At 39.6% G+C, this 24,215-nt stretch overlaps 1 protein-coding gene across 3 annotated transcripts in view; it reads right to left on the reverse strand.

Annotated features, from left to right (window-relative positions):
* Window positions 1–24,215, reverse strand: part of FMNL2 (formin like 2) — a 311,830-nt gene that overhangs the window by 129,737 nt on the left and 157,878 nt on the right. For all 3 annotated transcript variants that reach the window (XM_032638192.1, XM_032638195.1, XM_032638193.1), the window contains exon 2: window positions 6,183–6,266. In XM_032638192.1, coding sequence (XP_032494083.1) covers window positions 6,183–6,266 — 84 coding nt within the window. The remainder of the gene's footprint in view (window positions 1–6,182; window positions 6,267–24,215) is intronic.

The following is a 24,215-nucleotide window of genomic DNA, read 5'->3' on the forward strand; positions in this document are numbered from 1 at the left end:
GGCTAAATGTAGAATCAAAGCCTGGAACTGGGGGATACAGGCTAAAGGCAGATTAAATCGGGAGTCTTGGAGCAAGAGGAGAGGGGGTAGAGCAAGGCAAAGGCTACTGCTGCATCACCATCTTTTCCTTCTGCTTCTTTCCCACTATCTATGCTATCCATACACTGCTCCAATGACTAACATGACAGCCGACACGGAAGCAGGCTACAGCCATCCTTCCCACCCTCCCTTGTCACAACTCATTTATTTCCCCTGGGGCTCCAAGGACAAGCCCTCATTAACTGAATCTGATGGTCTACAAGAAATAATTTATCAGTAACCAGTAATATTTGCTTACCTGGCAGAGAAGAGCTCTAACTGGCTCACAAAAACATGAACAGTTAATAAAACAAATCACAGAGATATATGTGTGCTCTTCAATATTTTAGGAAATTTGATTCCAGTGGCAAATTGGCTTAGTAAGTTATCCAGTAAGTAACTTTCTTGTCTTTCAGAAGAAAGATAGTATTAGAAAGTAAGTGAAGGGTTTAAAAATAATTATATTCTTGACGATTAAATACATTCAAATGGTCTGGGTCAGTTGTGTTGAAAAAGACAAGAGCAACTCTCGCTGTACTGGAGTATCTTAGTACCACTGGTCTGGCTCAGCTCTGGCTGAGTGGCAGCAAGGGCCTTCCCCTTTCCTGACTAGGACACGTACATGCCAAGCCTTGAGCGCTGCAATCTGATCTCCCTGAAGTGCTGAACACAGGAAGCTGAGTCTAAGTGGGTATGATTTTCTGCCACCTCTTCACTCTCCCGTTTTGTCTTTGTTTTTAATCTCCTTCTCCCATATCATTCTATACAAGCAAAGGGAAGACGCCCATCTCTCACGAGGCTACAATGCAAAGCAATAGCCAGCCATTAGGGGGCAAGGTCGAGCCGTGCCAAACCACCGCCCCCTGCAAAAAAACCAAATTGTGCCATCACCAGCAAAGCCACAGGGGAGTTTTCTGACCCAGCTCAGGTATGCACTGCTAACATTTTGGGACGGGATTACGTACATTCGCGGAACCTACCCCCTTAGTGTTAGTCATCTACAATGTCCTGAATTTTTGACTAACCACTTCCACTTATTCAGCTGAGGCACATTTACCAACCAAGCCACCACCACCGCTAAGTTCTACAGACCCCATTCCCTCCATGCCAACATCACCTGAGAAGCCACAGAATGCAGCCTTGGTGATAGCCCCTTACCTACTACAATTCAGGTTTCAATGGATTGTTTCTAGGTCCCTAATAATTGAAACGGCTCATGACTGGAGTTTGGAATTGGTGTTCTTGTCTAACTAACCCAGGTGGCCTTGACACTGGCCTAGTCATTTATGTTCTTGAACCTCCATTTCATCATCTATAAAATAAGGAGTTTAGTGAACAGGCAGGAAAGGCAAAAGGATTTCTGCTTTACTTCCTATGATCCAATACAGTTAAATTTTTTTTCTTGACAAGCATGCGTTAAGTATTCTTTTTGAGAAGAATTTAAAGAGTGGCTTGAAATAAATGATCTCTAACAACCCTTCCAGATATAATGATCTGAAAGTCTTAAATTCATCCAGGATCTCTGAAGCTCCCTATACGCAACCTTTATCCTTAACTTGTGGGAAACTGCCAAGACCCCAAAGCCAACCAGTGCAGCACAGGGTCTGTGTTCAGGGAGCACTGAAAATTGAGCCAAGAGTGAGAGCAAGGGCCTTCCCTCTCTGCATAGATAAAAAGACCATTGAAAGAGCCCTCTTATTGCTACACAGCTTGTGAGTTTTCATTTGCGTTTGTCAAAAGAACTTAGTATTTCCAGCTTTTTACTCTCACACTGTCATTTCATCTATTATAAAATTAGCCTCGGTGTCCCCACCGAGTCCTCGAACGGATGTCCTCATGGAACTCTGCCCACTTACTACAGCACAGAAATAAGTTCCCTGGGATACACCTCATACTGCCCAAAACTCAGCAGGGAAGCCTCTTTCTTCGGCTTCTATCATCCCACTCAGAACAGACTTACACGGTTCTCCCATGTCTAACCTCTGAGACCCACTGAAAGCGCAGGTCATCTTTATATTTATGCAGTAATCTAGGAAAGGGCTAAAGGATACTGCTGGAATATATGATGCATCGATATGCACAATGCCCACAGCAGACAGAAAATTTTAGTACTGTTATCTGTGCAAACTTTATTTTTGTTCACCAATAATGCTGATATATTTTATGTTCATCCTGTTCAAAAAGACGACTTCTGAAATTTTACAGCTTCATACAAGATTTTTTTTTAAGTGAGGAAATCAATGTGGAGGGAAAATATGGGCAGGAAAAACTCGATGAAGCCATGGGTGAGGCTAGGAAACAAAACGTAGGCTACTAAGATACTGTATACTCGGTAAGGGAAGACCACAGATTTGGCTCTGAGCACTCTAGCAGCCAAGGGGAAAAAGGAGAAACATGACCAGTTCCATGATTCACAGTGTCCACATGATAATTTTTCATGGAACTGAAACCTGAAGTAATCTCTCCCTGGGCCAGCCAACACTCTTGTTCACATACTTCTTTTTAGAATTAAATTTCCTTAATATCCAATTTTACGTTGCACACCTTGCATACGACATATATTTTAAGATAACAGATAATATATCTGTGTTGTTTTAAAAGAAATAAAATTAATATTTGTATTTAGTACGCTATTTGTGCACAAAGCAACAGGGGCCAGGGAATGGGTTGTGTGTCAGGGAGCAATGACAACACACCACGATCATTGTTTTAAGACTTCACAAAAGAGAGGTTCACCTTGATGTTTTCTTGGACTGAAATCTATAGCTGTGGCTTTTCCTGACAGCATCATGTACCATGTATTCAAACCGCAAAGTATGTTTGGGGAACATATGATGACTGATTCAACAATAAATTTCCCTGAATCTTTTGAAGACAAGTTGACAATAAAAATAATCATGATTCTAATACTTAATATCTGGGCCCCTCAGCCACAGCAGAAGCAGCCCTACCACTTATGAAGCACTTACTATATGCCCAGTGTTAGTCTACGTACTGTACATATATTGCCTCCAATCTTCAAAATAACTTAAGGATGTTAGTATTAACTATATTTTACCGATGAGGAAAAAAATGAAGGTAGTTAAGTAGCAAATATCTTCGTTTATAAATTTTATATTGTAAAATTTCCAAAATTCACAAAAGTTGAGATTTTACTATAATAGACCTCAACATATCTCACCAAGATTCAACAACTAAAGGTTCTTCCACATTTCCTTTATCTACCACTTTTTTTCGATGAAGTATTTTACAACAAACTCCAGTCATATCATTTCATCCTTGCACAAGTACATGTTTCTTAAAAAGTAAGAACAGATTCTTATTTAATCCAATACCAAAACCAAAACCAACAAAGATAATTTCTTGGAATCATCTAATAATTACTCAGGAGTCACAAGTCAAATACCCCCAATTTTCCCAAAAAGTCTTTTTATAGTAATTTTTGTGTAATTTTTGTCACAGTAAAGAGAAATCCACACCCATTAGCAGTCACTCCCCATCCCCCCTCCCAGGCCATGGCAACCATTAATCTACTTTCCGTCTCTACAGATTTTTGTATTCTGGACATTTCATATAAATGGAATCATAAAAACAAATGTATTTTGAGTGTCTATCAGTTTAGGTACCACTGACAGATATAGATAGGTACCAAATATATATATGACATGGTCCATGTAGGTAACATAAACAGTCAACAAACACCAATACATTATATTTGCCATATAAATACTACATTATGAATGCTCTAAGCTCATGGTTTTTATCTTTTCCCTCACACACATACATAGGAGAAATGATATTCATGTGTGTGACATACCAATGGGTTACCTATATGTGACAAAAAGCCCAGTTTTCTGCTGGCCACAATTCTCACAATGACTAATGGTTAACCAAAAATGGTCGTTCACCATAATGGCAGCTTAGTGCCTGTGTTAACAACTCCCCGCTTTCTCTCCCTCTCAGGAAAGCATGCCAGAATGCAAGTCGGAGAAACAGAGATAACATGTATTTTTAAATTTATTTTTAGTATATCATTCACAAACTTGAGCACTTTATAAGGAAGGGAGCAAAGAGCTAGTGGTTAAGGGTATAGACCCCAGAATGTACATATTCTCCAGATCAGACTGTGTACGCCCCTTTACCACGTAACAGCTATGTGACCATCAGCAATGATATCTCTAAGTCTCAGTTTTCCCTGTATGTCAAATGGAGATATTAATAAGTATGACTGCTTTCGAGATTTAACACAGAACTCTTATGAAGAAAATCTGCTTATTAAATGTTGGTTACTGGCAATAATAATTATTATGATTATTTCCTTATTATTAACAAATCACACATGCTGCCTCAGAACTGATGGAGCCACTTCCGTTTGCAGCTGTCAGCATGTGTGAAAGTGACGACAAGAAAGGAACCGATGAAGTAGCTCAATTCTCCACATCCTGGCATATTAACATTTAAGGGCAATAATACTGAACATTGAGGATTTGAGAATCAGAAACATAAGCAAGATAACTGACTTGTTCCTCCCTCTGCCTCAAGATCCCCGCTAGACCCCATCACTAACTCCATGAAGCTACTTATGGGCTGAGAAGAGCACAGCTGTTAGAAATGTCCATCATCAGCAGACTTCCCTTTCTGGCATGTTGGAGATGCAAACCACCACCCAAGAAAACCTTCCTTTGCCTGAGCTCTGTGCTCCATCACAACCTGTCATACACAGGATTTCTAACCACTCCTGGACCTCTCTCATTTGTGTGGTTATTTTTCCTTTTTATACTAATTACCCCTACACTCTTTGTTCACTATCGTAAAATCAGTTCTCTTGGCAGTAATAGGTTTAGGTAATACTCGTTTATAATTAAGTCTCAAGGAAGAAGACTGTGTCAGCAAAATTTTATTCTTTGGCATCATGGTCCTATAAGCAATAAGCTTGCTCTTCAGCTTGTAGCTACTCGTGGTGCTCAATATAGCATGCAGAACGGAGTATGATGTCCCCACCACTGCTTTACTGTTTTAGTTCAGAAGCTAAAGTAAAGCAACACACAATGGGCACTTCAGAAGCTCCATGTAAACTGCAGGTATCTATTCCTTAGGGAACATGGACCATCTACCTTTGGGGAACAGAAAATGCCTCTGCTCCCCTGACGCATCTGTCCCACAGCAGAGACCAAAGGGTTGGAAGGAAATTACAACGCTACCAAGAATTTTCAGGGTGGCAAGGGGTAGGGGGGACACAACCACGCTGAAGACGCTCATGGCACAAAATAAAAGAGCTAATATATAATATACAGAGCCTATCTTTACTTTACAGGGTGAACCTTCTAAGCTTTAAACAATTAGCCTGTACCTGCCCAGGAGTGAAGTCTCCAAAAAATTACTACCAATTACAATAATATACTACATATTATTTTAAAAGAATGACGTAGAGACATCCATACTGAAAAAAACATCAAGATGCATTAGAGTATGTATGGGTATTCACATATTGTTTTTAAAAAACAAAAACAGAAGAAAAAACTAGATGGAAATACTTCAGAGTCTTACCAGTGGGCCTCTGAAGTGTAGAATTTGGAGGGTAGAAAGAAAGAAAATGGAGAAATCCCCTTTTTATTATATATCTCTCTGAAGAGTCTAAATTTGTTATGAGTTAATGATAAGAACACCTGGGGAACTGCTATAATACGAAATAATTTTTTATCAGCCCAAGCAATGTTTCTTTATAAACAATTCACCTTCTTGCATCAGTAAACATCAATACACATGAATAAGAAAGCCAATTAAATTAGAGGACCTGCATTATTCAAGAAGCATAAACTGCTATGTAAGGTAAATAGAAAAACAGATCAGCTGAATTTGATTTGTCCACTTGACCAGAGTTACCAGAAATTTTAACTAAAAAACATTTAAAAATAAAGTAGACAATTAAAATAATGCAAGAATAAAATGTCATTTTCTAACTTTTCCTTTGGTCATAATCAACAGGAAGGCAAATCACAAGACAGAAATTCATGCATCTCCTGAAAAAAGTCTGATATATTTAGGGAGGAAATCCGGTTCTCTTCTCTCATTATTTCTTGAAAAAAAGCATCAATGTTTCTTACCTGATCACAAATCAGTTCCCACTTCTTCTCATTGTCATATTGCCGCAGTAATCTGGCTTTGTCAGGGGGTAGGTTCATAGCATTCTGTGAGAAAAAAAGAGAAGAAATATGTCACATTCCACAACAGACTGCTAATGGGTAACTCATGGGCAGACCAAAGAATGCTACTGTGGTTCTTTAATGACTTTTAAAATCCTAGCATCTGATTAACATAAACACCCTATACAAGTCATTTAAACAACAAATCAGTTGAATGGCAGGAGAGAGACTCTGAAGTCCTATGCTGGGACACTGAGGTAGTCTGCTCTGAACTACAGACTTGCATTTCAGGAAAGATAATGCCTTATTTCTTCATTTAATTGCAGGCTCCCAGTCTCCTCAACAAAAGGTCAGAGGTTATTATTGAGAAGGTATTGGCCCAGTTTTTTTCCCCAGGCATAAGAGTCTTTCATTTTGGACAGTGGGAACTTGATTTTGTTATATCCTTACCAAAATTTCCTTAGAAATCACAAATCAGTCCTGGAAAAGTCCTCAAAAGACCATATGTCCAGTTTCCTGCCCCCAGGGTGTTTTACTGTCCCTTGCTTCCCCGGCCAGCCCAAACTGGGAGCACAGATGCTCTCTTTGGCAGTCTTTCCAGTACTTCCTTTTCTTTTCTTTTCCTAGTAGCCCTTTCTTTTTAATTGAAATATAGTTGATGTACAATATGAGGTTAGTTTCAGTGTACTATATATAATGACTTGACGTTTGTATACATTATGAAATTATTGCCGCAATAAGTCTAGCAACCATCTGTCCCTACAAAGTTATTACAGTATTATTGACCATATTCCTTATGCTGCATATTACATCCCCATGACTTATTATATAACTGGAGGTTTGTACTCCCAATTTCTTTAATTACTATCTATCTATGTATCTATTTATTTATTTATGGCTGCATTAGGTCTTCGTTGCTGCGCGGGCTTTCTCTAGTTGCGGTGACAGGGGGCTACTCTTTGTTGCAATGCACAGGCTTCTCATTGCAGTGTTTTCTCTTGTGGCAGAGCATGGGCTCTAGGAACACGGGCTTCAGTAGTTGAGGCACGCGGGCTCAGTAGTTGTGGCACACGGGCTTAGTTGCTCCCCAGCATGTAGGATCTTCCCAGACCGGGGCTCGAACCCGTGTCCCCAGGCGGATTCTTAACCACTGCGCCACCAGGGAAGTCCCCAATTTCTTTTTAAAGCACTACAGCCCCACCAGACACAGAACAGAAAACACCAAAAGAAAACTCAATGAACAGAACCACTGATAGATAGCGTCAACTTTGACTCGCTTTGATAGACAACTATGAGTAAAAGAACAGATGAAAATAAAGAAGAAAACAGTGCAACTGGTTTTTGTCCCCTCTGTGAGATGACAGCACTACTTCAGGACATATGTTACCATCAGCAACCTCAATTCTCAGTTTAGCTATATTGGTTTATGAAGTTGGGTTTGCAGTGAGAAATGTACCATGAGCTAAAAGATGTCTAGACATCAGTCTTCATAAAACCCTCCTCTGTCAATACAGCACACCTTCTATAGTGCTGATCATGATTTTCCCAGGTACATACATATGTTATTAGTCAAATGTCCCAAATAACCAATCATACACATTTTCAAGATACTTGGCTTGGGACTGAGGTGAGATCTTTGGGCACAGAACATGGCAGAGTTAGAGAGCCCCAGAAGGAATTCTTATCTGTTCCCCTGGTCTTCCTGTAAAGCTCCCATGCTCTAAACAACTGAGCCAAGTATTCAACTAATGTCTTACATGTTTAACTGCCCTAACCCCTTACATCAACACTCAATCATGCCTATCTCATAATAAACAATACAGCCCCTTGCACGGGTAAACGTTCGAGTAGACAAATTCAAAGGTCTTGAACTTATAATGCTCAAGCCCCTAGTTCTCTGGAGGACTTGTACTTACAGAGAAACAGCTCCCTTTGACACCAGTACTGTCTCATGTCATCCAGTGAAACATTTTTTTTTTTAAATAAATGTATTTATTTATTTATTTTGGCTGTGTTGGGTCTTCATTTCTGTGCAAGGGCTTTCTCTAGTTGTGGCCAGCGGGGGCCACTCTTCATCGCGGTGCGCGGGCCTCTCACTGTCGCGGCCTCTCTTGTTGCGAAGCACAGGCTCCAGATGTGCAGGCTCAGTAGCTGTGGCTCACGGGCCCAGTTGCTCCGCAGCATGTGGGATCTTCCCAGACCAGGGCTCGAACCCGTGTCTCCCGTATTGGCAGGCAGATTCTCAACCACTGTGCCACCAGGGAAGCCCCAGTGAAACAAATTTAATAGAGGCAAGGGTGGGTGGGTTATTCTGACTTAATGGCAGAGAATTAACCTTTGATGATTTTGATAGATATAACTCAAGCATTTTCCCCAAAGCTCAATCTAGCATCCAGACTGGTATGCCTAAGTAGGTAGTAGATATCCCACTTACTGATTTGAATCTAATAATCTCTTCAGAATATTAATTTTTTAATAACCCCCAAAGCTGACAACATACTTAGAAAATCTTTGAACCCCAGGGATCTCAATGATACTGCCAAGGCTTCTCCATACAAATAATGGGAAATGGGAAAAAATATTTTCATACGGCCTATCTCCATGTAATATTTGCTTGAACGAGAATAGAAAATAACTACTTGCATTTATTTGTAATTACAATTTTATAATGTTCAGCAACAACTCCTGGGATAAAGCAAAGGAGAATTCCATGTGTGTCTTTCTGAGGGAGCCCAACATTACTCACCATTAAATAACCAGTCTATCATTGCTTATTTGCACCCTAGAGATGGATCATTTCCTCTTAAACTGAATTTCACGCTCATGTTAGTGCCCATGGGTGTGATTATGCATTAAATAAGAACAATAAGGGCTTCCCTGGTGGCACAGTGGTTCAGAGTCCGCCTGCCGATGCAGGGGATACGGGTTTGTGCACCGGTCCGGGAAGATCCCACATGCCGCAGAGCGGCTGGGCCCGTGAGCCATGGCTGCTGAGCCTGCGTGTCCGGAGCCTGTGCTCCGCAACGGCAGAGGCCACAACAGTGAGAGCCCCGCGTACCACAAAAAAAAAAAAAAAAAAAAATTAAGAACAGTAAGATAATAAGGCAGGTGAAATGAGTTTTTCTCCAATTCTTTATTAATCTCTCATGATATAAACGGGTAAGACAAAGAACGTCTGACCTCTTCCAAGGTGCCAAGCCCTGTATAAGACAGTCTGCATACACAATTTCATCTAATCTTCATAACAAACCCATGGGATAGATACAATTTTCCCCATTTTACAAATGGGAAAACAGGCCTAAGAGTGCTTGCTCAAGGTTGGACAGCTTTACAGAAAACAGGACCTAAACTTAGTCTGTTAGACACCAAAGACAAACACTAAAAATGCCTCCAAGTTTTTTTTGTTTGTTTGGTTTGGTTTTTGTTTGTTTTTGTTTTTTTGCAGCAAAGTAAAATTGCAAATAACTGACCTTCTGTTACTACTCCACAAGACTTTCATGCAGAAGCAGTCTGCAAACACTGCTACGGAAATTAGATGCAGGCCCTGTTGTTACTAAAAAGAGAAAGCCAAGATGCTCCTTTCTGGACCAACTTTTATTTTAATAAAATAGTCTTTCTTTCAAATGTTTATGAAGCACCACCCTTGTACAAGCACTGTGTTCCACAGCACAGTGGGGAACCAAACAGATACGGTCCCCATGGAGCATCATATTATAAGAGAGATAAAGATGAAACAAACTAATCTTAAACTCTGATAAGTCTTGATAGAGGTTATCAGAGGGCAAGTTTAGATTGAACGATCTGGAAAGACCTCTCAAGGAAAAGGTAACATTAAGATAAGACCTAGAAATGAGAAAAGGTGAGCCAGGTAGAGTGGATGGCAGCTTTCTGGGCAGAGAAAACACGGAAAAGACACTAAGGTAAGAAACAGCTGGACACATCAAAGAGCTGAAAGTGAGTCAGTGTGGCTGGAGAGAAAGTAAAAGACAGGGAATGAGGGAAAGATAAAGTTGGAGAGGTGAGTCAAGGCTATGTCATGCCCAGCCACGGAGGACTGGGGTAAAGACTTTTCCTTTGACCTAAAGTGCAGTGGGAAACCAGTGAAGGCTTGTAAGCATGAGATGACATAAACAGGTGAGTTTTCCAAAGATTGCTGTGGGTGCTATATGGAGAACGGATTAGAAACAACACAAGTGGAAGCAAGGGAGCCAGTTAGGAGGCCAGGGCAGTAGTTCAAATGAATGGTGGTGGCTGGGACAAAGCAGATGGCACATCAACTGAAGTAGGTGGACAGATGTCAGAAACAGTACGTGAAATTGACTGGGTAGACTTAAGGGCTGAGGAAGGATGTCTGGCTTCTACCTGGAGTCACTAGGTGAATGCTGGTCTCCTTAATGAGAGGGGCACACTGCAAAGGTGCTGCAAATCTGGAGGAGGTAGTGAAGAATAAGACTTCTAAGTGGCCCTGGTTAGGTCTAAGATATCTAGGAAACATCCAAGAGAACAGTCAAGCAGGCAAGTACGTACACAATTCTGAAGGTCAGAAGGAGGGTCTGCATCTTTCTGAACGAGAAGAGTCTTAAGAAGTCTTTTTGAACCTGATGACTAGTTATTGTCAGAGAAGTTATTCAGCATCAATACACTAAAGCTGAAACTGTACTTGGTAATCATTCACCAAGCATCTAAAATCACCCCTTCCACGGGTTAAGCCTCTGAGCAGCTCAGGCGGACATTGCCCAGCTTAATAATTCTACAGGGACCGCAAGGAAGCAGCTCCATCTAAAATCAGACCCTGCACAGAGGCCTGGTTAAAGTTTAGGCCTGTTGTGATTAGCTGGCAAGAACTGCCCGTAGACTTTTTAGAGGGAACTCATTCTCTTTGTGCTGTATAGGGCAGGCCTCTGGAGTCCAAGCTAAATGTTTGTGCAGGTAATTCCTAAGAGCCCAAGCTATTTTCTGAGGAAACTATTGGCTCTCTTTCCAGGCACTATTACTGCCTGTATAAAAATGGATTGCCCTTCTATCTGGCAGAAAATATACAACTTGCAAGTTGTCCTAACACAGTGACAACTCCACCTCATCCATACTTAGTGACATCTTGACACAGGGCTCTCCTGTCCTTCCTTTCCTCTGTCAATCCATCCAATATGTAAGCACTGGGCTTTGACCACGTGCCAGCATATCTGCACTGCAGGCATAGGAGAGAATTTAATCACAAAGTTGCTGCACTCAAATATACGCCAAAGGTCCACTGAAGACATGTGATATTTGAGTTGAAAAGTTTAGTGGATGTTAATTATATATTTTCTAGACTGTATAAGTTCCTAGCACAAATAAATTAGATCATCCAAGAGCATTTTTTTTTTCTGTAAGGAATGTCCCTTTCCTTTCCACCTGACAAACTTTAAGAATCAGCTCAAATATCATTTATCACTAGAACCTTCTCCCAACTACTCCAAGAAAACATACCCTCTCGTTGGGCTCTGACAGCAGTGTATACATCCCTCCTTTATACCACCACACACACTGTACCCTAATCATCTTTCTGCCTACCTGAATTCCTCCATGGACTAAGTACTTCAAGGACGACTTCTTTTGTTAATCCCCAATTTCAGGCACAGTACATGGCAGACAGTAGGCACTAAACAAGTTGCTCAATCAATGAAAAGCAAACTAACTCAGTCATGCTGTTCAGTCTGAAAATATCTTCACTGATTTAGCATTTATGCTTCAGCTACTAACAAAGTCTACACACTTAAGAGCATTTCTGTTTCTTATAAAACCTCAGTCAATGACAATGTCTATTACTTATTAATAATTATCTTTCAAACAGGAATTCATGGGGGGAAAAAATCTTCAAGTTCAATTCTAGCAACATTTCCTTGAAAAGAAAAATATTTTAGGCATTCTTCTGCCACAAATAATAAACCATGCAACCTGCACTTTGTTTTTTGTTTTTGTTGCCAGTAAACTCGAATCAGTATCAACTGTAATAATTAGTCTAATCCAAGGGGTAGTTACCTTTATGGTCTATATTCTGGTTTTATCCTTACCTATACTATTTTACATTGCTTTTAAATGCGCTTTCTATCTTAGAAACTTTTAAAAATAGAAGATTTAATGACTCGATAACAACGGAATATGCAAGTTCCTGGGTACTTCATGGAGAAATTAATTATGGTTAAAAGAGTCTCTGAGAGTCTATACATTAGAAGCAATACTTATGGATGAATTATCATATACAACACAGAGCAGAATGAAGGTATCCAAACCATTCAGAACCAAATAAACCCATGCCCTAGAAATAGAGTTTTCTGGTCTCAGCTCTTGTCCTGGGTTCATGGAAACAACAAAAACTTGCAAAATATCCTTCTTTTCCCCTGATATCCTCAAGGCTCCTGTTGAGAAACACACAGCCATATGCAGTGACAGCAGTGAAAGTGAATCATATCAAATACACCTTATGTAATATAGTTTTGTTCTTATAATCTCTAAATTAAAGGTTTCAAGTATTAAGTCACCAGACTCCACAATGGAAACTCTTCTGTTACACAACCTCACCTGCATACACTTTACAAGCAGTGTTGCTTATGGAAGGAGGGAAAAGATGGCACTAGAGTAAGAGCTGAGACCACCGATGGCAGTTCTTGAATGATAAAGGTCCAAACACTTTACGAGAACTCAAATGAAGGAGCCATTACTCTTTTTTTAATGGGTGGTAAAAAACACATAATACAAAATTTGCCTTTTTAACCATGTTTAAGTGTACAGTTCAGTAGTGTTAACTATATTCACAGTGTCATGTAACAGTTCTCTACAACTTTTTCATCTTACAGAGCTGGAACTCTATACCCTGGATAACTCCCCTTTCCCCCACTCCCTGCAACCATTACTTTTTGCTACAAAAAGCAAGGAAATGTGATGGATTCCAACTAGACGGTTGGGCAGCGCAGTAAAGAACTGCATTTAATGAGGCAGCGTGGGGCAGGGATTTACTAGTTGGGCTTTGGAGTTAGACTAGCTGGATTCCAACCTTGACTTTATCACTTATTATTGGTGATCTTGGACCACATCACTTGAGTCAAAAAGCAAATCCAGAGTTGAAAAAGCCAGTAAATGAAATTCAAAACTGAAGGTCAGAATCCAGTCAGAATCCAAGCTAAGGGTTAAAAACAACAAGATGTAACATTTATTGACGGTGTGATACATCTCAGGCCCTTAAGCTCTTTGCATTCATTATCCAATATAATCTGCTTTAAAATCATGACAAGCAGGTATTATCTTCTCCATTCAACAGAGAAGGAAACTAAAGGGCAGGAAGGTTAAGTAGCTCTTCCACGCAGGAGACAGGTGAAAAATTCCAAGGCTCAAAAGAGAGGTCTGTATGATCACCCTATTTCCATGACATTTAAGCTATAATGTTTCTAAAATATGACCTCAGTGAAGCAATCCAACAATTCTACTTGAATAACCAGAGACACAGTCATTAGCATGCAAGGGTAAGGCGAAAATGCACATATTTATTAATATTTTTAATAAGCTATTAACATTTTCAGACAAAATACTGGCACTTTAACAGAATCCTTCAATTTCTTTAAAAATATAAACTACAAAACACCCCTCGGTCCAAAGTTATTGGATCAAATCTGTAGATAGCCAGGTACTGTCTCAATTTCACAAACACTTAATAAACCCTGTAAAATATCAAATGAAGGCAGAGAGACAAATATGAGGTAAACTCAGGCTTCAATGATGCGGAAGGAGAGAAGATAAATACACCAATACACAACTGAACATGTTATGTAACATAACCGAACTGCAGAGAAGAAGCCATTACTTTTTGTCAAAGAAAGCAAGAAATGCTATGGACTGGGCTTGGATGTGCGGGGAGAGCATAAAGATTGGCATTTAATGGCATAATATGGTTTTTAATATTTGGGCTCTGAAGATGGGCCACTTGGGGTGCGATCCTAGGTGCATTATTTAAACTAAACCTCAGTTTCCTCACTCGAAAAACATGGAGATGGTGGTGGTGATACGAGAAGGATGATGATGGTGGTGATGATCCTACCCGTCTCACAAAGTCTGAGAAAAATTAAACTGGATAATGCTCATAGTTAGCATAGAGTAAGTACATGGAAAGCAGTCAGTATATTAGATGTTTATTCTCATTATTTTAGGTGAACAGAGGTATGAATACAGAAGGCAGAGGACTGTGAACCACACAGAATAAATCAGAGGGTAAGGAGTGGGTCGTGTGAGACCAAGTTAGAAAGGCAGGATCCTGGACACCAGAGCACAGACTTTCAAATTTACTCTACAAGCAGTGGTAAGTCATCAGCCAAGGAAATGTTTAGGAAAAGCCAGCCTTGGGGACCTCAAATCACACTAGGTAAAGGGTTGCTCCTCCTCTGTTAATTCTTCCCAGATTGTCACTTTTCCTTATACCATAATTGGGACATCAAGGTGAGTCACTTGATACTGAATAATACACCAATTCTCCTATGAGTTCACTTAAAATTGCAACATCTGAGGCAGCAGGAGGGTGGCTGCAAACTCAATATGTGACCCACCTCTCCATTCAACTAACCTCAAAGCCATTTCCTTCCATGCCCTATGTTCTTGTTCCAAGCAACTACCTGACATCCTAAATTTTAATATACTCCTAGCCTAGAGAATGCTGCTGAAATACAGTCAGCTTCTTTCCTGGCACGGGACTCAGGCAGCCAGCCAAATAGTTCCCCAAAGTGAACCATCAGTCAGTCATCTTTCATTGTCACTGTTATTTTTATTTAATCATTGAGGGTATTAATATCATTCATGTGCCAGCGAAACCCACAATAAGAGAAATCAGCCTGGCCCCCGTGATCTAGTTACATCTTCAAAATGAAATCTGACTGGAAAGCTGTCCTTTCTGGGGCACCTGTGAGAATGAGACATTTCTCTTATCTCCCATTCACAATTTTCGCTACAGCCTGCTTTCTTGGAAGGCTTTCCTTTAGGACTGACCTAAATACAAAGGACTCCTCCGTAATATTTTTATAATCGAAAAAGTACAGAGCTGGAAGCTTGTGATATTTTAGTCCTATTCTGTTTTTTAGAGGTGACCAAACAGACTCCAGAAAATGAAGGCAATGTTCAAGTTCGTTTAACTGGTTATTACCAGAGACAGAAAAAGAATCTGGGCCAACATGCCTTCTATTCTTTTCCCACTATCAAGAAAGAAAGCCCACTTACATCTGTCGCGTGTGTGCGTGCACGTATGCACATATATTTTAGAAAATCCAATCAGATAATGCCCGTAGTTAGCACAAAGTTCTGCACACAGTAAGCACTCAGTACATGTTTGACATTGCTACTCTTGTTATTATCATTTTAAGGAATACATGGAATTACTATTATGCTCTCCTCCTACTTTAGTAAGCCTCCATCCTTCCTGACTACACAAGTTTACTTATACCATAATAATAAATACCATAATAATAATATTATTACCATAATAATAATAACCAGCACTTGCCACTGTCTCCACCATTCCTCCTTGACTTGGGGCTTTGTATTCAGAGAACAATTCATTTTATTTGTAAAATTATAAACTTCTACAAACTTACACATTTGTTTTTACCGATAAACACAAACTAAAACAAAAATTTCCCGAAGTTGCTTATGAATTACCTACTGTTTTAAATTAATCACACTTTCACTACCCTTAGTAAATCGGAATGAACAAGTGTTGATTGTATATATATGTTCATATTATTTATATTTAATTGCAAGGTCAGAGCATTATCAATAAGGGTGAAGTGGATGGGAGAGCCCACGGTATCTACAGAATAGGAGGGCATAACTATAGTAGTCTAGGCCAAGTTTTCCTGTGGCCCATCTTTCTGCTACTCCCTATATCAGTAGCTTAAGTGATTCAAAACCCAGCAGATGCCAAAACCACACATCCCTCCTCTGGCCATCATGCCAACTCCTGAAATACAGATTCTTACCATATTCAAACACAAAGGGAATAAATGGAAAGAAACACTCATCCAAGCTCTTTCAAACCTCATATCTGATTTCCATTAGAGAGACCTGATGTCTGATTCCTTGACATGTTTCCGGAACCCAGTTGTTTACCACCTGTCTGCCAACTGCTATTCCAGGAACAGTGTCCACCTGCACACGCTTGTGTACTCGGATGGGGAGTTACACAAGAGGCCACATTTAAGATATCAGAAAACTGTTTCATGGGCAATCATTTGACAATATAAGAGCGAATATGAGGTTTGCTGGCACAGTCAAAATCCAAAGAAAGGGTTCTTGGTCTATTGATAAATATCAACATCCTATGACATAAAATTCTTTAGAGTAAAAACGTTTTGAGAATTGAAGATACCAAACTCAAATTAATTGCAACATATTAGATAGCTGGATTCCATCACAATCAAGCCATAAGAATGGTATCTCTATCATCTGCTGACCTAAAACAAGTATATTTTTTCACCCTGCCCAATTCCCCTGAAAGTCTGGCCTCCTTCTCCCCCAACCCTTTCCCAGCAGCAAGCCTCCACTTCCCTTCTTAGATCACTAGGATCATCGATAGTTGCTTCTCCCCTTTCACAGCACTCACTCTGGAAGGCTACTGAACCTGGGCTCCATATTCAAGGTTGGCACAACTTACTGCCTCACGCTCTTCCATTTCACGATGTAGATAATCAAAGGAAGAAAACAGTTCAAGTTTATGCTCAACTAACATCACATCTTCTGAGGTAATAGGAAAAAGATTATACTTTGATTTAAAAATAAAGATTTCTGGGCTTTCCTGGTGGCGCAGTGGTTAAGAATCTGCCTGCCAATGCAGGGGACACGGGTTCGAGCCCTGGTCCAGGAAGATCCCATGCACCTAGAGCCCGTGCTCCGCAGCAAGAGAAGCCACCACAATGAGCAGCCCACACACTGCAAGGAAGAGTAGCCTCCACTCACTGCAACTAGAGAAAGCCCACACGCAGCAACGAAGGCCCAACGCAGCCAAAAATAAAAAAATTAAATAAATTGAAAAAGAAAAGCAATTAGGATTTAAAGTTTCCATTTAAAAAAATTAAAAATAAAGGTTTCTGCCATGATTGTGACCAAAAATTACAGCCTCAAATCTACAGCTCTTCATTTGTAAATAGCCACAACTTCAAGGGCAGACTTGCTGTCATAGACAGAACAATGGCCCCCAAAGATATCCTCACTAATTCCAAGACCTGTGAATGTTTCCTTACATATTAAACTGATATTTGTAGATGTGGGGTGGGGGGGGAGGAAACCGATGTAATCACAAAGGTCTTTAAAAGTGGAAGTATAATAATTTTCTTAAAAACCGGAGGTTGGTGAAGACATAGAGATATTGGAACCCTTGCATGTACATTATTGTTAAGAATGTAAAATGGTGCAGCCATTGCGGAAAACAGTGTGGTGGTCCTTCAAAAAGTTAAGCATAGAATTAACAGCTAACCGTACACAATTTCCCTCCTAAGTATATAACATATCCCAAAGAATCAAAAACAGAGATTCACACAGATACCAGTACACCAATATTTACAGCAGCATCATTCACAATAGCCAAAAGGTGGAAACAAGCCTAGTGTCCATCAACAAATGAGTGAATAAACAAAATGTGGTAGATATCATATATACAACAGAATATTATTCAGCCACAAAAAGGGATGCCATTCTGATACATACTATAACATAGATGAACCTTGAACGCACACTTCAATGAAAGAAGCCAGACACAAAAGGTCAAATACTGTATGATTCTATTTATATGAAAGATGTAGAATAGGCAAAAACAGAGACAAAAAGTATATTAGGACTTATCAGTAGCTGGGGGGAGTGCAGAATGGGGATGATTGTTTAATGAGTATAGAGTTTCTGTTTGGAGTGATGAAGAATTTTGGAAACAGGTAGTGGTGATATTGCATGACACTGTTAATTACTTAATGTCACTGAATTGTACACTTAAAAAATGGTTAAAATGGTAAAGGTAAACTTCATGTTATGGATATTTTACCACAATAAAAAAATAGCTTAAACAATAGTAGAAGGTGGCAGACCAGAGTCAGAGGGGAGAAACCAGAGTAATACAATGTGAAGGACATGACCAGCCAATGCTGGCTTTGAAGATGAAGGGGCCACAGGCCAAGAAGTATGGTCAGCCCCTAGAAGCTAAAAAGGGCAAAGAAATGGACTCTCCCCTAGAGCTTCTAGAAATGGAGCCCTGCTGAAGGGCCTGATTTTCACCCAGTAAGACCCCTGTCAGACTTCTAACCTACAAAAGTATCAGATAATTAAATTAAGTTGTTTAAAGCCACTATGTTCACGGTAATTGGTTACAGAAGCAATGGAAAACTAATACTCTGGCTGACAATATTTTGGCTCCCCCAATGCACAGCTTCCCTCTTTCCGCAACACCAAACTCCAAAACTTTCATGTCCGCATCTCACTGCCAATGATCAGATGCATGGTTTCCATTTCATATGTTGTAGATTTAAACAGATAAAAGCTAGTACTTAATTCAATTACAGTAGGAAATGGAAAACCTTGCAGGACTAGACAATGTCCTAAGATTAAATTACTGAAAAACCTAAAAATAAAACTACCAGCGCATGAAGATGACATGGTAGGAAATAAAACTTGACACCATCCATACAACCAGAACGACACTGGCACAATTTAGGTTTCACCGCAACAAATGTTCATCAGACCCCATTTCAAAAGATTCATAGCGTCTCTGAAGACAAGCCCTATCAAAACAAGCAGGAAAATTAAGTCTTGAATGGCAGGGCTTCTGACATGAGACAAGTCTTTCCTGTTCTGATCCTGATTTTCCCCTCGTTAACCTGCTAGGTAGCTTTTTGGTCCTTAACTCATAATTGTGGAAAAGACCATCAAGTAAAGTTGTGTGTCAACGTGAACAACCTCCCGGTATTAAAAGCACTACTTTAAGTACAGTTCATTATAAATCGGTTAATTCAAAAAAGCTGTTAAAAAATAAATTTAAAAAAAACCTTGATAAACCAATTTGAAAACTTTAACAAGTAAAATAATGTGTGGGCAAAACACCCTTTACTGTTTTGAATTACTATTTAAATACCTTTATTTACTATTAAAATGTCCTGATTTTTAAGTAAAAAAAAAAAAAAAAAGCACTACTTTAATGCTGCTGGTATTTTTGTGGTCAGTACCAACCATCAGCAAGTTAGTTCACACACATGATGTCTAAGGGAAGACTTTTCTTTTTAAAAGCGCTTAACTGTCATAAAAACTGAAGAATTCCCCCAAATAACTGACATTAAGAATAAAAACATTCAACAACTTCAAAATCTTTTTGAGGGTACAACTGGTCACATTCTATTTTACTGATTTATCCTTCTGCCCCTACAACACTGCAAGTCCTTGGACAGAAGTCCTCTTTATAGCCCCAGCCCCCAGCAGAGAGCCTAACACTCAGGTGGTACATAATAACTGTGTGCCGAATTCTTCTCAGCCACACAAGCCATATTTTAATAAACTAAAGACATCATTTCTCCAAAATCTTTTACCTTCTTTTTAACTAATAAAAGATTAGGGCCATAAGAGAAGTGTCAGACTCAGCCATCATCTATTTGCAGGTGGTTATTAAATATTATAGAATACTACCAACAATGCCTATTTAAATCCTATAAAGTAAATATATATATATATTTAAATATATATATTTAAAAGGTCCAAAATGTATCTTCTCCTCTCATCCTCCAGTTGGTACCTGATCTGCCCATTCTACAGCCCCTACTCCATCCTACTCCTCCACCAAAATCGACATCTCCACCTAGGTCCTGGGTCTTCCATATACCATGCTTAGAGTTGCCTTTTCTATGTATTATCTCCAGTACTACAGTTCACCCTTAAATAACACAGTTATTCAAGGGGGGAGGGGAGGGAACCCTCCCCACAGTCAAAAATCCATGTATAACTTATAATTGGCCCTCCACATTTGTGGTTTTGCATCCATGGGTTCAACCAACTGTAGATTATGTAATTCTGTGGTATCTACTATGAAAAAAATCCCTGTATAAGTAGACCCATACAGTTCAAACCCGTTTTCTTCAAGGGTCAACTGTACTTGTTTTGGGGACCAAACATGACTGTGTATGTTGTCCTACCGTTTCACATGTGTAGGCTTTTTCTCCAATGAGAAGGAAAGTTTCCCAGCATACTGTGATATCTTCTACAGTACTTAGGACATGGGTAGACACATAAAACATTTAATAAACATCCATTAGTTAAGTAAACACTCCCAAAGTACCAGCCAAACCAAAACCTTCTGATGTTTGGTATATGGTACTTTAGATTTTACACATGTACTGCAAAACAACTATGACATTAAATAATAGAGTATTTATTAAACAGCTGAACTAAATCATATATTACAAACATGAACTCTCAGATACTGGGGAAGAGGTATCTCTTATTTGGGGTGGAGGTTTTCAATCTTTGTTGTTTCTAACTAGGAGAGTGTGAAATAAGATCCACGTCATTTGATTTATTCCTGGTCTTATATTCTCACAATGCAGCGATATGTTCTAGGCATAAAGTGCTACCTAAGTGTATGATCTGGTCTCAGTCTAAAATGAGGAAGAATGGTCACATTTGCACTGCATACACCAAGAAAAGCAACAAGAACAAAACACCTTCCAGGGAATGCAAACACCTCCATTTACAGACAACGGATTTCTGGGAAGCAGCCCCCAGGGTATGCACTACTCGATTCTAAGTGCTAGACTTGGGTGTGTGCGAGAAAAAAGAACAAGAAAGCACACAAGCAAGAGGGATGAAGAAGCAGAGGGGCAGGGGTGGGGATCCATGCAGTCGGATCCCCTGTGCTTCTCAGCTGGGTAAACCACAACAGTAGGCCTGGGGGACGTGACCCTGGCTGCTGAACTCAGCACACCCCCTCAATATGTTCTGGATGTAAACACATTTCTGTTTCCTACAAAGCAGTGTTATGCTTCTCCAAGAGAGCTAGAAGTATTTGGAAAAATGCCAAAATATGACAGTGGCCATTTAATCTTTGCATTCTTACATTCTGTAACAACTCTACTCTCCTGACTTGAGATAAACCATGCCCAAGTCACCGTGAACCAATTTATCCTACTGAAAATTAAACCTCAAGTTCAAGTCCTAAGGATCCCAGGGGTAAAGCAATACAACTTATTCAGTAATCGCCACCCAAAGAGTGTGCCAACTTGGAGCGCGACTCTGATTTGGATTTGTCTTCTTCCAGAGAGAAATTCAACTCCACATGAACTCCAGTGTAAATGAACCACTGTTGGATACTAAGCTTTAAGGAGAAGTGACAGGATCAAGAGAATTTCCAATTTGTGACTTGAAAAACTACCTAGTACTTACTTTACTTCCTAAGTGAATCTTTATAACCTGGTCCTGAGATGCAGCCCTCCACACACACGCTCCTACCTCAGGGGTCTGTAGGCCTGTGCCACTGCAATGTTGCATCCTAGCCAGTGGGCGCACTGACAAATAGGTCCATTCATTCTCCCTTTTTCTCTTCTATACATATATTTATAAATGGTAAGCACAATATATTCTCTGTTATTCCACATGGTTGGCCAATAAAGACACTGTTTAATAGAGAGGTGCCACACATACCATGCATGATTTTAAAATGAATAGGATTTATCAAAATATATTAACACAAAAGCCATATTATCATAACTTAATCTTTCTTTAATGACTCTGAAAAAACTCCAAGATTTTACAGTGTTTTCTGGTCATCCCTATAGATAACAATAATAAACTTTGTGGTTGGAATTACTGAGGTCTGGGTTCAAATTCCAGTTCCTAGCAGTTCATTTCAGCAAGTAAATAAATTTCTCTGAGTATCAGCATCTTCTTCTGAAAATAAGGACAGAAGAACCTCCCTGTTAGGGTCACCGTGAAACATGTATACCTCTCATAGCAGGGACACATGGACAGCAGTGTGGTGTCTACGGAAGAGACTGTGGCTGGGGACAAAGACTCTGGCCTTCAGAGCTTAAAAAAAAAAAAAAAAATAGAACTTGAGTTTATATCCTAGAAGTGAACTTACTTGCTGTATGTTCACTAGCAAGTCACTTAACTTTTTTTAACTTTAATTTCCTCACTTGTAAAATGAGGATGCTATCTACTCCGGGGTATTTCCAGAGGAGGCTGACAGAAGAGGCTTTATACAGTAGGGTTGCTATGAAAACTAAACATTCAATGAGTGAACACATGCAAAATGTGGCATTAAGTTCAGTGCCTGACATAAAGGTTCAATAAACTTGTAGCTATCTGTACCAGAATCCAATACAGCTAAATTCAAGCAGGAGGGTGAGGGAGATGGGTACATCCTAAAGACAATGTCTTTGAGAGCTTCTCAACACACTTGTAAGACTTTCTGGCACTATAAATACAATGCATTTTAGCTAGTAGTCCAAATGATGAACTTAAGGGAAATGTCTATATTTGTGGTTCCTAAACTGGGTGCCAGAGCATCCCAACACACTATGACAATCCCACAGGGAAACTGCAGAATTATTTTAAATTTCTGAAGGAAGCAACAAAACTCAAACTCTACTGACACCACTACTACCCTGAAGTAGCTCAGTTTTTATTTTAATTGCACTATATTCCTTTCCATAATGGCGTACCTTTGCCAAGTTGATTTTCTTTTAGCAGTTGCTGTGATAGAAAGTCTTGGGGAAAAAATGGAAATTCAAAAGGAAATGAGAGTGACAGTATCGAATTGGAATTCAAGGTTAGAGGAGTCATGCAGTGTCCCACAGATACATACATCATCTATATGTAACTGTGTGTCTTTTTTTTTTAAGGAACAGAGTGAAAGTATTTTTCTTTCAATTTACATGTAATTATTTTTTCAAACAGCCACTAAGTTATCAGGAGATAAACACTTATTAAGTTGCTTGGATATACACACTTATCAAACAGAGTACCATAGGTATTCCTTTTGGCCTCAGGCACCATGAAAAATTGCTGAGACACCAAAGGCACTGTGAACCGATAAAATGTGGAAACCTCTAGTCTAGATTACATCCACGCTTTCCTCCTATCACACCTGATTACAGCTTTCTGGAGGTATTCTAAAATAAAAGGAACCTCTATAAAGAATTTTAAACTTTCATCTTGAGCCATATATGTGAAGTTGACTTGAGAAAAATATACATAAAATTTTTTCAACTAGATATATAAAATTTTATCATGAAGAGATTTCTCTGGGGGTTCCATGTAAACAAAGTTATCACATGATATGTATCACCCTAATCACCCTCGTAAACAAACTTTACTTTAGATCATTTTTTTTTCACATGTAGTTTCTAAAGAAATCTTTCAGGCTAAACACTGTGCTTCAAAAACCACAGAACTTAGTTTTGTGATAGAGTATTATTCAGAAAGCCCTGTGGTCCTGGCATAATTATTAACAGTGCCTTTCACTCTTAAAAGTACTCCAACGTGGAAGATTAATTTATGGCCAGCCCTATCTTAAAGAACAATCACATGCTGAAGAAATTAAGATATGATTGTTTATTTGGAACAAAGCAAGAGTGAAAATTGTAAGACTGGATTTTAGTTTTTAAAAAACCCAATAGCAGACACTCAAAAGACCAGGCTGGGGGGCTTCCCTGGTGGCGCAGTGGTTGAGAGTCCACCTGCCGATGCAGGGGACACGGGTTCGTGCCCCGGTCCAGGAAGATCCCACGTGCCGTGGAGCGGCTGGGCCCGTGAGCCATGGCCACTAAGCCTGCGCGTCTGGAGCCTGTGCTTCGCAACGGGAGAGGCCACGGCAGTGAGAGGCCTGCGTACCGCCAAAAAAAAAAAAAGAAGTAAAAAGACCAGGCTGGGACCAGATGACCCTTAGTATCCTCCTTCTAATCCTGCAGTCCTGTGACTCTGAAGTCACTGGGGGTAAACAGTGAATCAGTA

Source organism: Phocoena sinus, chromosome 7 (assembly GCF_008692025.1).
Source record: "Phocoena sinus isolate mPhoSin1 chromosome 7, mPhoSin1.pri, whole genome shotgun sequence".
NCBI classification, from domain to species: Eukaryota; Metazoa; Chordata; class Mammalia; order Artiodactyla; family Phocoenidae; genus Phocoena; species Phocoena sinus.